At 43.5% G+C, this 17,816-nt stretch overlaps 1 protein-coding gene across 1 annotated transcript in view; it reads right to left on the reverse strand.

Annotated features, from left to right (window-relative positions):
• LOC134215206 (zwei Ig domain protein zig-8-like) overlaps positions 1-12,499 on the reverse strand; it is a 68,541-nt gene extending 56,042 nt beyond the window's left edge. The window contains exons 1-2 of the mRNA XM_062694433.1: positions 12,393-12,499; positions 11,261-11,992 (exon numbers count right to left, since the gene is read on the reverse strand). Of these exons, the coding sequence (XP_062550417.1) occupies positions 11,261-11,348 (88 nt within the window). The 5' untranslated portion in view covers positions 11,349-11,992; positions 12,393-12,499. The remainder of the gene's footprint in view (positions 1-11,260; positions 11,993-12,392) is intronic.
• Positions 12,500-17,816: the final 5,317 nt, after the last annotated feature.

Below are 17,816 nucleotides of genomic sequence, written 5' to 3' on the forward strand. Positions count from 1 at the left end.
CTCACCGAACAACACAAGGAACTTGTAGTGACGAGTAACGGATGTACCGTGCTCTTGGTCTCGATAAAAATATAGGAAGTAGACGATCAACAGATTCCGCAAATCCGGCTCTGTCATGAGTGCTTAATTTGTTTGACCATTTGATCCGCATCTTATCCCTCAGAGACATCGTGTCTACAGTTTGAATGAAATCGGTGTGATGCGAGATCGAATTAAATGATGACATGACAGACGGAGTAGGAGCTGAGTCTAGTATGAACAAGGCACTGAAGGCGACCTTACTGTTGAGGTCGAAATGAATGTTTATTTCGAAGCACACATAATAAGAAGGAATACATATGTAGTGCAAACTTTCCAGGTTAGTAGAGACGCTCTGAACTTGACTGTTGAGAAAAGTAATGAGCTGTGAAGTGCACCCAAAGTGGCAACTTAAACCGAATTGGTTGCAGCAACTCATATCCGACTTCATTCGGTCGTACATAAGTCACGGAAACTCATCTGATCATTACCTTAAAACCAGAGAGCAGCAGTGAATTAACCTTACATTATCGTAACGACAGTTTGCGGTACCTAGCTAGACTGATCATCGAATTTTAAATGGTCACAGGCTATATACTCATCTTGATCTTGATACCCAACAGACTGTTATGCATCATGAAAAATAAATTATCGTGACAAAATTTGTGAGCTAGCCGCGTCTACACTACCACGCTGGCATGCTGAAATTGAGATTATATTGATCGCAAAATAACCCATTTGTGTGCTGATGGAATGACCTTTCTCTTTCAGCTGTGCTACCAATTTTTTCGATTGCTATGTTACTACGTAGACCTACTTGTATATTATCGTTAGAGATTTTTTGCAATTCCTGATCATAATATCTGGTTTATAGTGATGTTTGAGTGATAAAACGGCCTACTTTTCCATACCAATGACATGAGTGCTTTAATGAATATTATGAGTCATAATTTATGACATCAAATTCTCCAAAGGCAGATTTATCTATCGCCTTTATGGTCTATCAAGCACACAATGGGGCACGATTTACATGGAATCTGTTTATTTCTGCAGCAACATGATTTTTCGGCAAGATTGGTCATGTTAAGTGAATAATTGCCTGAACCTTTAGCCCACTTATCGGTAAGTAAATGTGTTGAAAGCCCATGTTCTTTTTCTTGTATTTTGCTAATAAATGTGTAATAATGCAAATACTAGCGTTTTATTGAATTATTTTCTGAACTCCACTAATTCTATTTTTTTGATTTTGTTTTCTATCGGAATAAAGAGCCTGTCAAAAGAGAACCCTTGCAAATATTAAAAAGGGAATAAGCATTACGAAGGATTAAACGAAATTTAAGCATTGGAAAGCTTACCCCAAAAATAATCATTAGAATGAGTGGATAGACTGAATATGATTTTAGATCAAAGTATAATCTATTTGGATTATATATTTTCATCCGTGTAACTGGTCACGGTTTTTGAGAACGATGGATACCCAAACGGAATCCCAAGCGTCATCCTCGATGGCTTTTGCCTTTAGTCTCGTACTACTACTAACAGCAACGAACACTCCTCCTTCTATAGTTTTCGCCCTGTTGTTTGAGTTGCGGTCACATCGGAATATCTCGTAGCCGTAGCCTATTAATCCATCCAACATTTTGGTAGTATATGCTGTCATCGGAACTCGGGTATTTGGACGATGGAGGACTGGAAATCGGAACATCAAGTAGGGTAACGATTGAATACTCAGTGTACTTGCCTGGAGACGGAGTTAGGAAGACCTCATCTTCTAACTCAGACGCACGATCGGGACGGCTGTTGGTCGCTGGCAGGAGGGGCTCGACTGTGTTGAGATGGATAGAGGCTACCTCAGAGCTAGCGGCAAGATTGCGTCCCGATGTCTGACTTGTAGTTTTCAAGTGAGGTTGGCTAAACGAACGACTTAGGGCAAAAAACGGATCATGGAGCGGATTGTTTCGTGCTGTGCTGTGTGCTATTTTGTGCGGTTGGTGAGCAAATGAATTAGTACGCGATCAATCGTATTTCATATAACCAAAAAGCGCACTTTATTGTGCTTTGAACAGCACTCAGAAAAATCGTATGATTTTCCGCTTTGAGCGGCCGGAATGTAATTTTTTTTTATTATCTTTATTAATGAGGTTTTCGGCCCTTGACCGGTTCACCTCATAAAATGTAAATTTGTTATGGTTTCGTTTGGCATGCCTGTTCGATAGGAAGGGAGTGAGTAGAATATTTTAAATGCGTTGTAATATATCCCATCTCATAGATGGCATCGTTTACTGGAGTATATCCATATAAAATATCCTTATCTAAAACAATACCCTTTCTCAAGATGGAGCGTGGAGATCATTTCACGTTGAGCATCCGTGCGAGACAGTGCATAGTTCGCGTACGGTCGATTCTTCTTCCGGTTTTTTCCTTAAAGCCATTTTTTTTTACCGAAACTGAAGTACTAGAGTGAAAGTGTGCTTATTTGAAGCAATCATTTGAAAAGTTTTCGTCGTTTTTCGCAAAAACAGACTTTTTTTTGCAAAACTCATCGGCGTCCATCGTCGCGCAGGCGAAGTCATCATCGCCCGAAGCCGACAGTCCCACCACCATCATCACTGATCGTGCGCCTCCACCAACAAAGGCGCTGTTGTCCCGACACCCGCAGCTGTAGCCTCGATCGCGGCACGGACGAGAGGCCGTCCGTTAGGTGTGTGCTGCTACAAGTCCCAGCCGTTGACATAGGGCTCCCATACACGCTCCGACATGTTGTACAACTTTGAGTCCGCCCCCAGGAAATTTGGTTCAGTCGGAGTAAAGTCGGACCGTCTGTGGGCAAGTTGTACTATTCAACAGTCGTACAACTTGTCCACAGACGGTCCGACGTTGCTCCAACCGAACCAAATTTCCTGGGGGCGGAGTCAAAGTTGTACAACATGTCGGAGCGTGTATGGGGCCCTATAGTAACGGGTGACCACTAAAAAGCGGGAATGAAGAGAATGGCTCGGGAAGAAAACTACAAAGAAGTACAGTTCAATCTGATATACGTTATATAAAGAATTGGCCTTAATCTTTAAACTTAGATTATTCAATAATATCATATGGGCTGTGGTCAGCCGTGCGGCGTAGTTTAATCTTGCAGGTATCACATGGCCGTTGGACGGCGGCCATCTCCGGATGATGCTTCTGATCCTATTGATGAGTTGCTTTGTGTCTTTGGCCTTCCAATCTCCTTTGAATACAATGGAGCTCGGTCTACTTAAAATCCTTTAACAGTTTTCGAATCATTTTCACGTTCAAGAGTGTGCATTGTATACTTTTCCCACGATCTTTGTTCGCTTAAAAAAATTGTACAATGCGGCGCGCATCCTTCCTGTTCTGACGGCATTTTTTTAAACAACTAAACATGTTGAGTTACAGTATTGAGGCGACAATTTTCTGAATATTCTAAGGATTCATTTACATATGGAAATATTTCAATATTCGCGATTTCTCAGCCAGAAAGAGAGCATAGAGAGCGAGCACAACGACCTCCGAGCGCTACAATGTTCACACTTTCTGGCATCGTGGAGCTCAACTTCTTCGATGCTTCCAACCCCGTGAAGAACATGGTCAAAACTGTTCTTCCTATTCTGACTCATCTCCTGAAGCAGCTGGCTTCGAAGTATTCTTCCAAAATTAGATATTTTCAAATTTTTAGTTAACAAATTACAATGCGATGCTTTTGCTTCATGTGAAACTTGGCTAACACCAGATGTGAACCTTCATTTTCCCGATTTTAACATCATTCGCCGCGATCGGGCAAATCCATAAGGAGGGGTGCTTTTAGGGATCAAAAAACAGCACTCCTTCTGTAGAGTCGATTTTGCTCCGATGTCAGGCACCGAAGCTGTCGCATGTCAGGTGACTATTCGAGGAAAACACCTCAGTATCGCCTCGATATATCTTCCTCCAAACACCGCGATATCTCGTAGAGATCTCTTGCACATCTGCTCGGTTATGCCCGAGCCACGGTTGCTCTTGGGGGATTTTAACTCCCAAGGAACAGGCTGGGGGAACTGTACGACCACAACCGTTCATCAATGATATATTTACGACCTCTGCGACGACTTTAATATGACAATTTTGAATACAGGAGAAGTTACACGAGTGGCCCCTCCAGCAAGAGATAGCCGTCTAGATCTTTCCATTTGTTCGAGCTCATTAGCGTTGGACTGTACTGTCCAAGACCCCCATGGTAGTGATCATTTCCCGATCGAAGTTTTAATTTCCAATGGACATAATCAATCCGCTTCTATCGACCTCTCATATGAGCTCACAAAGCACATCGATTGGGGGAAATATGGGGAGGCCATCACTGCATACAGTCGATAGAAACACAAAAGTCATCCATTATTGAGCATAACATAACGTATAGCTTTAAAAACCGTGCGGTTTAGCAAATCCGCCGACCGAATTAGAAGCGAATTGGTTGAAATAAGTAGTTGGATTGTCGTATAAATTAAATTTGAAAAAATAATCAGTATCAATTTCGACGGTAATTAGCTCTTTCCTGTTAGACTCGTACCAAAAGTCCGCAATATAACACATTTCGATATTCAAATACGATAATAAAAAGCTTTCGAATGCCTTACAAATATTCAAGGGAGTCTAACACAAAGCTATTGCCAACACACTTTCATTAACATCAATGAGCTAGGAGATTTATCGCGAAAAGATTTATGTTAGGTTATTTAAATTTGAACGGAAATCCAATGCTATTCGGTGATGAATAAAGTGGATGAACCGAATTAGGATACAGTTTTTTTATTTCATTATACGGGAGACATTCGCCAAATTTTTTCACGAAGCTGTGTAGGAATAGCAAATTACAAGAACGAAGCATGTCGAGAGTCTAAGATGATTAGCTGCATAGCAAACTATGCCCTCGAAATATTTCGTTTGTTAAACACACCCCATAACCTCGCCAAATCGGTTTATCCTACCAGAGAAAGACTGTGTCGTTCTTGGTGAGCATTGCCGTTGCTTTATGTTATTACTTCGGTGCTATGTGCAGCACGTTGGCGGTTGCTAATTGAGTGGAAAACGCGGCTTGGTTTTCATCACGGACTTTTTTCTGTGCCATGCGTTTTTGGCGCGTTCCTTAGCTGTGGCCGTCTTCGTTGTCGCCGCTGTGTTCATTGAACGATCTTGGATAGCCCGCGGTGTGATTGTCGTTAAACTGTCAGTTCCATGTGGTTCGTTTTCGAACGATGAGCTGATAGGCGAAGGATTTATTGCAGCTGTTTATGCAGGCAAGGCCCCCTTAACATCCGGATTTGTGGATTGGCCGTAGGAAATTGAAGTTTGTGGTCTTGTGATTGACGCTTGTACTCATTTGGATCATTAAGGTTTGGGGAAAGATTTACTACGTCGGTGTGTTGGAAATTTGGTTAAAGACATAAGTTGAGTACGCTATAGGTTGAGAACGGCTACTGCTCCATCACTTTAGAAATATTATATCGTAACAAAAAATAAGATAAAAGCAAAAAAATCGAGTAGTGTTACCGAAAACGAACGGATGAAATAAGTACCTTTTCTATGTTTCGGGATGATATGGATGTGGATACTGTTACATAATGTAATCGATGTTGATTAGGACAGATCATGTTTCAAGATTGTTTCAAAATCCTAACTCATAAATCCTAATATGTAGCATTTATTTGACAATTTAATCTGAATTAAGGACGGAAGTCGGGTCCATCTTAGCCGTGCGGTAAGATGCTCGGCTACAAAGCAAGACCATGCTGAGGGTGGCTGGGTTCGCTTTCCAATCCGGTCTAGGAAAATTTCGGGTTGGAAATTATCTCGAATTCCATTGGCATAAAAGTATCATCGTTCTTCTTCTTATTATTGGCATTACATCCCCACACTGTGACAGAGCCTTAGTGTTCGCAGCTTAGTGTTCATTAGGCACTTCCACAGTTATTAACTGCGAGGTTTCTAAGCCAGGTTACCATTTTTGCATTCGTATTATCATGAGGCTAGCACGATGATACTTTTATACCCAGGGAATTCGAGACAATTTCCAATCCGAAAATTGCCTGGACCGGCAACGGGAATCGAATCCAGCCACCCTCAGCATGGTCTTGCTTTGTAGCCGCGCGTCTTACCGCAAAAGTATCATCGTGTTAGCCTTTTTTACAAGGAGTAATCTGCCGTTCTACGCATAACTGTCCCATGTACATAGAAATCCCAGCGAACATGGGATAAATTGTGTATGACGATAGTAATGAATTATGCACTGACCCAGAAAACGCGTAGTAGTTGCCAAGCTACCACATGGCAGTGTATCGGAGTGTGGGATTCTCCTCATTCACACAGGCACTTACACCATTTGAGACTTACTTGGATGCTCACTGCCTGGGCCAACAGATACTACACTAAGACACAAGCAGCAGTAGCAATCAAGTGAAATGTCGCCAAGCGATTATAAATTGCACTTAAAACAAAGTATGAGTGTGATTCTACCTACACTTGTCCCCCATACACAAAGCCGCTCAATGCTTCACTGCGAGGACTCCACAATATGAAGGAAAAAGATCTCATTGCGGAACTCGAGAGCTGCGTATTGAAGCCAATCACGGTGCACAAAATCGTTCGTCACGACAAGGCGAGGAAGTTTCACGACCAGCTTTATCTAGTCCATCTAGAGCATGGCTCCTGTTCCTGGTAGGACTTGGATCAGGTTAGGGAGATAAACTACACATTCGTCGACTGGGATCGATACCGACCCGTGCACGGCAACGTGACCCAGTGTACCAACTTTGGGCACGACATAATCGTTCATGACCATAAATGGCAAAGTGTGCGACAAGATGGAGGTGGTCGATCCGAAGTGCATCAACTGTGGCGATAAATATCGGGCGAGCGGAGTTCCTGGAAACTTGAAAGAAGGCTTCCACAAGGACCCTGGGCTCTTCAGTAAGTCGGCATCAGCAGTCTAGGCGAAATTACAACCGAGCGAAATTACAGAGAACATCAACTACGAGGCGCCTCTCGAAACTTCGGAGGACATCGACTTGCAGCTGCGCTCCATCGAACAGACGATTTCGGTGGCCCGGTAGCAGCTCACCAGGTAAGCAACACCCTAACCATTGATACACTCACCAAAGATTTGATCCGTTTACGAAATGTTATTCGCAGGCAGTAGCAGCGTACTGGGCTGCCTGCGCTTAAGATACGTTGCAAGCGTTTGACAAAAAGCATCCAGTCCAGAATGGTGGACCTCGGAAATAATGATTTCTCCAATAAGAGGCCTGGATGACCTGACAGAATATCTCACCAGCTGGAAGCTCTGTATCAACGCGGCAAAGACCCAGGTCATCATTTCCCCCCCACGTCAGTGCAAGTGGAATGGGCCAATGAGGCCGAGTACCTTGGCTTGACCCTCGACACCAAGCTTATTTTACGTCAACAGGTTGACAAGACGGTGACAAAGTGCAACGATTTGTTGAAACTACTGTACCCTCCCTCTGATTAACCGACGGTCATCATTGTCCCTGAAAGATAAGCTTGCTGTCTACAAGCAAATCATCATCCCCGTGATCGATTACGGCAGCGGTTCTCAACCTTTTACTTGAGAGGTACCCCTTCGAACTATTTCATTAATTGAGGTACCCCCTATTTTTTTGCTGTAAATGAAAAAAGTGTAAAACATAACATACACCTGTGTTCAGAATAATAGCAGCGGAAGCCGTTTTTCATACAAAATGCTGTAACTTTGTACCCCGATGATCGATTTAGCTGAAATTTTGGCAGTGAACTACAAATATGTTGAAATTTACATATACTAAGTAGCATTTTTTTTCGAATGACGCGTTCAAAAATTACGCACTAGGTCAAATTGTTCAAAAAAATAGCAGTTTTTATTTTTGATATATTGGCCAATGCATATGTCAAATTCCACAACTTGTATTTTTTAAATTAAAAACTTAGTGTCTCGCAGCACCTGAATTCAAATTTATAACTTTCCAATCAATAATTTTCCTGATATTTCCAAAACAAAAACTGCTATTATTTTGAACAATTTGACCTAGTGCGTAATTTTTGAACGCGCCACTCGAAAAAAATGAAACATAGTATGTGTAAATTTCAACATATTTGTAGTTCACTGCCAAAATTTCAGCTAATTCGATCATCGGGGAACAAAGGCTTGTCAAAATTGACCATTTTGTATGAAAAACGGCTTCCGCTGCTATTATTCTGAACACAGGTGTATATGAAAAATGGACCTGAAACCTAACGGGATTTATGGCTCTCTAAAAAGTTGGCTGAACCATGGCTTTATCTTTCAACAGGACTTTCATAACTATTGGAGCCTTCCGAGCCTCTTGAATGGAGATTTCCGAGCCTATTGTACGAAGTCTTCCGATCCTCTTAAATGGCGGCTTTCGAGCCACTTAAAATGAGGCCTCTGAGCATCTTGATAGATCGCTTCAAAGCCTCTTGTAAGATGAATTCGAGCCATTTGAACGGAGGCTTCGGAGCCTCTTGTAAGAAGTTTTTCGAGTCTCTTGAAAGGAGACTGTCGAATGACTTGAGCCGCATGAAATGAGGACTCTGAGCCTCTTGAAAAAGCTTTTCGAGCATCTTGAAAGGAGCCATCCAAGTTTTTTGAAAGAAGGCTTCCGAGCCTCTTAAATGCATGTTTTCGAGCCTCTTAGAGCCTTTTGAAAGTAGGCTTACAAACGTTTTGTAAGGAGGCCTTCGCCTTGCGTGCCTTTTGAGTGGAGGCTCCCGGGCCTCTTGGGAGGAGGCTGCCGGGCCTCTTGAAAGGAGGCTGCCGGGCCTCTTGAGAGGAGGCTGCCAGGACTCTTGAAAGTAGGCTGCTGGGCCTCTTGAAAGGAGTCTGCCGGGCCTCTTGAAAGGAGGCTGCAGGGCCTCTTAAAAGGAGGCTGCCGGGCCTCTTAAAAGGAGGCTTCCGGACCTCTTGAAAGAAGGCTTCTGAGCCACTTAAAAGATTTCTAGTCTCTTGAAAGGAAGTTTTTAAAACTCTAGAAAGAAGGCTTCCGAATTTTTTTTAATGGTGTCTCCCAAGCCTCTTGAAAGCAGGCTTCTAAACTGCTTGGAAAGAGGTCTCGAAAAGCGTAGAAAGATGCTTCTAATCCTCTTGAAAAGAAGCAACTTAGCTTTTCAAAAAAAAAAACTTCGTGCCTCTTAAATTGTGGCTTCCGGAACTTTAGATTCGAGATTTTTGTTTGAAAGCATATTTTTAACATATTATCCAACATTTTGTAGAGGTGATGCAGCCTAGGGCTTAAAACCTCTCAAATAAGGACAAAATAAAAACATTTTGTTTCAATGAGGTAGACCGCATTGAAATTTTTAAAATTTGTTCATTCGACGTTTTGTGCTTTTGATCTGTTGTCCACAGTTCTTTATACTCTGAGCGAGTTGTGGAGGGCAGGATTCAATAGGCTTTGATTTACTGATCGTTATGCATATTATGTACAAGATAATGTTTTGAAATTGAAAACATTACACTTTATCAATAAATTTTGATTGGAATTGAAATACATCCGCCATTACCCATTTTTGTCCGAGGTAGGTATCCTCAGGGGTACATGTACCCCAGGTTGAGAACCGGTGGATTACGGCATGCTGGTCTGGGAGTGCTGTTCTAAAAGGCAGCCCTTGCTTTGCACCGTTCAATATGCAAAAACGATCCGTAAATAGCATCTACGCTACCATAAATCCATAAAATAGTTCGGGAGATTCCATAAAGAATAATTTTATGATCCATAAAAATGAAATGAAAAATGATCCATAAAATCTATATTTTGATCCATAAAATTTCAAATTTGAACAATTTTTATATATCACCAAAACTGTGGATCATATTACTGAAATTATGGATCATCATCACGATAAAAAATGCGCAAATTTGAAGTTTTATGGATCAAAATATAGTTTTTTATTGATCATTTTCCAAAGATTTATGGATCATTTGTCATGGAAAAATAGCAAGAATTGTATTGTTTTTCTTGACCATGTTAATGGAACATATTTCCCTATTAATTGCTAAATTTTAGCTTACTTATGGATCAAAAAAATGGAAATCTTTATGGAATCTCCTGAACTATTTTATGGATTTATGGTAGCGTTTTATGGAACATTCAGATATTATTTATGGATCGTTTTTCATTTTTTTTATGGATCCGTATTTATTGTTTATACACGCTTAAAATCAATAACACAGAGATATATTTGCTTCACACAAAACGGACGTAATGCGGAACAACACCTAGATGAGCGACAGTTACACAGCCACAAAAATATCTCGTGTGGTTTTATTGAAGCTTGGATTTCAATATTTTCAACAGTATTTGGTTCCTCATGAAACAAGGAATCTGTACAAACGTTTACATGTTAAAAAGGGCCGTTATCACGACCGTACGAGGCATTTTTGTGCCTGTGTAACTGTCGCTCATCTAGGTCACAGACAAACAGACATAACAGTTTGAACATTTTTCTGGAAAAACCATCGCTCAACTCCTCTATCACCATCTTGCGAGCATGTTACACGAAACAATGTTTCGTATGACATTGTCACCAAAAGGCGCTGAAGTGAAATGTCAAACTCGAAGGATTACGACACTAGCGCCTCTTGTTGTGAAACGCGCAATCAATCAAATTCAAATTGATCGTTGAAGTCATGGTCGATGGTAGTTTCTCTACTGTTACGTCTGTTTGTCTGAGTCTAGATGTTGTTCTGCATTAGGTCCGTTTTGTGTGAAGCAAACACATCTCTGTGTTATTGATTTTAAGCGTGTATGCAAAAGTATGTTTTGCCGTTCTAAAACTCTTCATCGAGTTTTAAACAAGTTCTTGAGGATGATCGTCAACACCCCTCCCAGGACAAGAAAATCTGATGTCCACCGTCTGCCTGTGATAAAAACTCTCGAAGAGCGTTTTAGTAGATTATCAAATTTTGTCGTAATTTTTAGTGTAAATATGTGGTGTGTAAATAAGTTATCAAATTAAAAAAAAAATCAATGCCTTTAAAGGCTACTAGGTAGTGAAATACTTCTGTTAGTTGGTCTAAGATTTCATGCTGTCAATCCAGCGAAAATATATATACAATAGAAATTCCGAACTGCCGTTGCTATTTTGACTATAGCTTGATAAAAAATAATCTTCAACCGCTCTGCAGCTTTAGTACTCAGTTACTTTTGTATAAGATTTTAATTGAAATTTGCGTGCTACTTACCAAAAATTAAAATGAAAAAGAGCAATAATATCCTGCAAGTGTGACAGCGATATTCTTGACTCCAGAAGCTCCACTTGTTTAGATACATGTTTTACATTTCTACCTCCTAAACGTAAATAATCATCGCCCGCTTTTACAAGCCCACCAACAGAACACAAATATTTGCCACTTTCCGTTAGGCAAAATCTTCCCTATGATTCATAGCCACAATGAGGATTTATATCACATTTCACCACCGCGGGGTGACCGTATCGTGATTGGCTGAAAATCGTATCCATTCAACTTCACTTATCCGATGTTTCACGAATAACCACTTGACTTTTCAGCTGTATTACTCCCAGCAATCACTTTCACTGGCAAAAAAGCGGAAAATTGCCCGTTTGATCAACACCGAAACATTAACCATACGCCGCCGGGTCACTTGAACACGCTGCTATCCTTACCATCCTTCAAAAAACGTTTTCAGTAGAACACTGCGTGGTTGTGAGAAATTTCATTCGATATTTGCATTGCAACTGATCTGCTGCTTGTTGACTTGAGCGCACCGCCACCGCGCGGCTCGCGTACATCTGATTCTTCTTCTGGTTGCAGATTCTGACGCGTTGACGGTCGTGCTCGTAAGCGATCCGGTTTGTTGAATCCACTTGTTTGCAGTCGGTCGAAATCAAGCACTGAAATTTGTCGCCAGTGTATAATTTTCTGATGCTATACCGTCGTTGCCCGCAGCCGTCACTAAAATGTAGCGTAATTAATTAATTAAAATATAATTAGACTTTTTGCAAAACAACCGCGACTATAGGGGACACTAGTACGGCAGCGCACGCATAACTTTAGCCTCTAGCAAACAGCAAATATTTAGCTAATCCGGAGGGACACACCGCAGCACAACAATAAGCTAACTTAAATCATAAAAAAACATTTCTTCTCGGGAATTTCTCGCGTAGATCATTTAATTCCCTTCGCCGACGGTTCGCGGCATCATTAATCACTTTTAGCATTAAAACACTTATTTGAAGCCGAATGGCACTGCCGTTTGTTTTCCACTTTTTGCGGCATGTAGGTTGTCAGCGGATGATGATCGTTGGAGAATTATAGCTTTTCAATCCCCAAAAGGACGCTCCTCGTTGCTTACGCAGGTTTTTGCACGCGTTTGTCTGGGATGCGTGGATCGCGCGCACACCGCGTTTACTCTGACCGATCGGTGAACAGGCGTAGAACAGCTTGCTGTCGCTTCGAGAGTTCAGCTGCGATTAACTATAATTAGCCAAGAGCGAGGCTATCTCACTAGAATGGATTCGTACTTGGTTGCGTTACTCGCACTCTCGCGGACTGCTTCTATGTTTGAGTGGAGGCGTGTTTAGTAGAGCTAAATGTTTAGTTGGCAGAATCATATTTTGCTAATTTAGTAAGTAGTAGTAAAATTCTTCTTTATTGTTTCATTTTCTGTTCTACAATTATTTTTTACATGTACAGTGCTCGGCCGGCTTGGCCCTCCAACTTCAATTTAAAATTTTTATGTTTACATTGTTATTTAAGTGTTAATATGATATATCATGACGGCCTTTAGGAGGCGCTGGTGTGTTTTTTTTTAATTTGATAACCTAACTACTATGTACACTAATATTTACAATAAGAAATTTGATAACCTAGATTGGAACTAGCGCCCTAATTGGAGCCTGATCCGAATGCAAGCAACGGACCCTAAACTTTTCTTTACACTCACCAAAGCGTTCATGTAAGGTTTTTATTCCGGCCAGACGGTGGACCTCGGATGTTCTTGTCCTGGGAGGGGTGTTGAGGATCATCCTCAGGAATTTGTTTTGGACCCGTTGAAGTTTGAGGTGGTGGGTTTTAGCGCAGCTCTCCCAGACCGGCATGTCATATTCGATCACAGGGAGGATGATTTGCTTGTAGACAGCAAGCTTATTTTTCAGGGACAATGACGACCGGCGGTTGATCAAAGGGTACAGTAGTTTCAACAAGACGTTACACTTTGTCACCGTTTTGTCAACCTGTTGCCTGAAAATAAGCTTGCTGTCGAGGGTCAAGCCAAGGTAGCCGGCCTCGTTGGCCCATTCCACGGTCGTGCCATTGAGGATGATTTTACAGTCCCCAGGCGGAACAAGTTTAGGGGATTTGGAGTGGGGGAAAATGATGACCTGGGTCTTCGCCGCGTTGATACAGATCTTCCAGCTGGTGAGGTACTCTGTCAGGGCATCCAGGCCTCGTTGGAGTTTTGCCACTAGCGCTCTGATCACTCTACCGTTGTAGACGATGGATGTGTCATCTGCGAACAGAGACAGAATGCCGCCTTCTGGAGGTTCTGGCATGTCGGAGGTGAACAGATTGAAAAGCAGGGGCCCGAGGATACTGCCCTGGGGAACGCCTGCGACGATGTTGTGCGCATTGGAACTCGCTCCGCTGATTGAGACCCGGAATGTCCTTGCCGACAGGTAATTGTTGATGATTTTCACCAGGTAGCTGGGAAGATTGTAGCGTTGTGGTTTGTACACCAGGCCATCATGCCATACATTGTCAAATGCCTTCTCGACATCGAGTAAGGCCATGGCGGATGTTTTCGAGACAAACTTGTTCCGTCTGAGGACGTTGGTAACTCGGGTCAGTTGGTGTACAGTTGACCGACCGCCGTAACCGATGATGAATAGCTTTTTCGAATAGCTTGGATAACCCTGAGAGAAGGCTGATGGGTCGATAACTTTTGGGGGAGGAAGGATCCTTCCCAGGCTTCCGGATGGGGATGACTTTCGCTGACTTCCAGGGCGATGGGAAGTAGCTAAGCCGGAGACACTGATTAAAGATCAGCGAGAGGTGCTCAAAGAACGGAGCACTCATGTGTTTGAGCTCGAGATTCAGGATGCTGTCGAAGCCTGGGGCCTTCATGTTCTTCGACGATTTGATATAGGCCGTCAATTCGTCAGCTGAGATCTCCAACTCCTCCGAGAAGTCGTTGGGAATCAAATGGATGTTGTTAGCATGCTCGTTGACGGCTGCTTCGTGTGGACTGACGATGTTCTGCCCAAGATTGTGTGAGCTGACGAAGTGACGACCTATTTCAGCGACATTCTCTGCAGGAGTTATCAAGCGATCCTTAGAGCCATTATTGTCTAGTGGGATCAAAGGTGGAATGGGCCGAGGCTTGGATTTTAGAATTTTGGTCATTTTCCAGAACGGCTTAGCATAATCTGAGAGAGTGCGGATCTTATTCGAGAAATCGTTATTTTTGAGGTCCACCATTCTGGCCTTGATAATTTTTGTGATTCGATTGCAGCGTGCCTTAAGCTCAGGCAGTCCAGTGCGCTGAAACTGCCTGCGAGTGACATTCCGCAATCGAATCAAATCTTTGGTGAGTGTATCGATGTTTAAGGAGTTGCTTACCTGCCGAGCCGTCGGTACGTGTTGCTCTCGGGCCGCCGTGATCGCCTCCTCGATAGCGCACAGCTGGCGGTCGATACTTTCCGGCGTCTCCGGACGCACCTCGTAATCGACGGTGTTATCGACGCACTACTGGAACCGCTGCCAGTTCACTCGGTGGTAGTTCTGCCGTAACTGCTGGTGCCGATTGACCGAGGAGCCCAGTTCCGCCACCACCGGATAGTGATCCGAACTGAGCTCCTGGTATACAACCGGCTGCGAGACGTGGTCACTCAGGTTTGTTACGTAGAGGTCGAGCGTTGCGTGGACACCGGACCGACTCAGCCGAGCGGTGGAATCCGGGCTCAGGATCGTGTAGTGGCCTTCCTCCATGTCGTTGCTCCAGATGGTGCCGTTTCGATTGCCGCGACTGTTGCCCCAGGCTTGATGTTTGGCATTCAAGTCGCCGGCAATGATATACTGGCCTTGCCTCCGCGTCAGCTTGACGATGTCCCTCCGAAGGGCAGCCGATGATCCATCGCCGGCTTTGGCTTGCGTTGGACAATACGCCGCGATGAGCGCGATTGTGCCGACCGAAGTGGTGATTTCGACACCGATGGCCTCGATGACACTGAGCTGGAAGCTTGGAAGCAGACGACAGTTAATGTTGTAGCGAAGAGCGATGGCCACACCACCTCCCCTGGTCGGCCGGTCGAGTCGCACGATGCGGAAGTCCGGGATGTTGATGTTCACCTCCGGTTTTAGGTGCGTTTCGGTGATGAACGTCACGTCTATTTCCTTCTCCTCAAGGAAATCCTTCAGCTCGATTGTTTTGCTCTTTAGCGAGCAAGCGTTCCAGTTGACCAGGCCCACCCTAGCAGCCATTTTCAATGATGAACATGCCAAGTGTGAAGACCTGGTAGAATCGGGTTTTGCAGCCGCGCAGTCGAGTGGCGAGCTGCGCGAAGATCGGCATCAGTTGCTCCGGAGTGTACAGCGGGGCAGATTCTTCCGGTGGGACGGCTTCGTTCTCCGACTGCCGACGGAACCCAGGAGGAGGAAGCGGGGGCCATTCGCTGGTGGATGGTGCCGACGATGCTGGAGCTTGGACCGATGCAGCTGCCGCTGCCAGTCGCTTGTGCGGCTGTAGCGGTGGGAGTATTGGAATCACACGACGGGGAGCCGGGATAGCTGGAAAGTTCACCTCGTTGATTACAGGAACACGGTTCTTCTTCGGAATGGTCCTGGTGGAAGCCTTCTTCCGGATTTCCAGGAACTCGGCTCGCTTTGGGCAGCCCTTTGTGGTGGCCTGATGTTTGTCGCCACAGTTGGCGCACTTGGGATCGGCCACCTCCATTTTGTCGCACTCGTCAGTCGGATGGGGTTCGCCACACTTGTTGCAGCGCGGCTTCATGCGGCAGTTCCTGGTGCCGTGCCCGAAATTGAAGCAGTTGGTGCATTGCGTGACATCGCGGTGCACTGGCCGATATCGCTCCCAGTCAACGACGGTGTAATTTATAACGCCAACCAGCTTCAGGTCCTTCCAGGTAGTGGAGCCGTGCTCCAGATGGATCAGGTAAAGCTGGTCGCGATATTTCCTCGCCTTGTCGTGACGAGCGATCTTGTGGACGGCTACTGGCTTCAGTCCGCAACTTTCAAGCTCTGCTTGGAGCTCTTCCTCCTTCATGTCGTGAAGTCCTCGCAGCAAAGCCTTGAGCGGCTTCGTGCCGGGGTGGTCATGAGTGTAGTACTCATACTTGTGGACCTCGAGGAACTCCACGACGGATTGATGATGGTCCCTGTTGGCCGGCATCACTTTCACGCCTTCGCTGCAGAGCCGAAAAGTACATTTCAGTCCCTTTGCGATCAGCTGGCGAATTTTTGGGCGTAAATCAGGCGGATCGCCCTTCACAAACACAGGCGGGCACTTCTCCTTCCGCTCTGGTTGCACCTGCGGCAGCTGCGATTGCTGCTTCTTCCTCTTTTTCGGCGGATTGCCGGCGTTATCAAGCGGCAACGGCGAGAACATGTTGCTCTGCAAAAGCTGCTTGGAGGGGTTACCCGCGCCTCCAAGAGCAGTGCGCTTAGGCACTTTTCCCGCGACCGAATCGGCCACCGAGTCTCCCATGACGGGTCCGGGAGAAAATAACGTCGTTTTTTGCTAATTTAAGTTCATTTTAACTCTTTCTTTTCTACGACTTTTTTCAAAGATTTCAATAGGAAGGGATCACCTTTGATAAAAATTACTCTAGTAAATTTATTTTATTTTGTGCTACCGTAGCGTTTGAAATTAATTTTTTATTTTTACTTTTCAAAATGGTTGCTAATTTCGTTTGTTGGCACCGAAACATGATCAGTTGTCGGCACCTCAATTTCCAAGAGAGATATCAAGACAAATTAAAGTAAATTACCTAATTTCAGGTTATTAGCCACGATGTAAGCAAAAACAACCATTTTTGACAACATTTAAAAAAAATATATACTGTAGATACTTAGGCTAGGTGTACCAGTTGTAGCTATAGCACCAGTTGTCGCACTAGTGCTTTATATGCCAAATGACCAATCAAATCACCGCAAACCAAGTTCATATCAATAAAGCATATTCATATGACACGATAACACCTTTGATTTCCTCTAAAACAAGCAAAGCATAATTGTAAAAATGACACTAGTGGTCCCAATTTGGCCAGTCCCATAAGAAAACAATGGGATTTGCCAAATAAGGAACCAAAATTAAGAATAGTGCCATAACTGGTGCATGCGTTCCTATTATGGATTAATCAATTTTGAGGATAATAACAAATTTTATTGTGCTTTTCACAGCTGTTCTAAGGAGCAGGAAGTAAAACCTTTCGCTTGATATATAAAGTCCACCCACATGCCTTTTACTTATTTTTTAAAAATAGCTGTTCTTATGTATGGCGACAATTGGTACACCGACCCTATATGTTATTAATTTCATTGCCATTTACAAAATAAATCTTGGTATTTTCAGTTATAACGTGTAATTTCGTGTAATCGCTTCAACCGCTAGACAAGAGTAAACATACAGCAGTTTCAGTGTACTAAAAAGTTGTGTGCATTATTTTGCGCCGGAACAAGTTATACGATTCTGGAATACCCCTAAAAAAAACACATTTTCTCAAATAATTTTTCAATTTTAGCAGATAGAGCATAGCTATGT

Source organism: Armigeres subalbatus, chromosome 2 (genome assembly GCF_024139115.2).
Source record: "Armigeres subalbatus isolate Guangzhou_Male chromosome 2, GZ_Asu_2, whole genome shotgun sequence".
NCBI classification, from domain to species: domain Eukaryota; kingdom Metazoa; phylum Arthropoda; class Insecta; order Diptera; family Culicidae; genus Armigeres; species Armigeres subalbatus.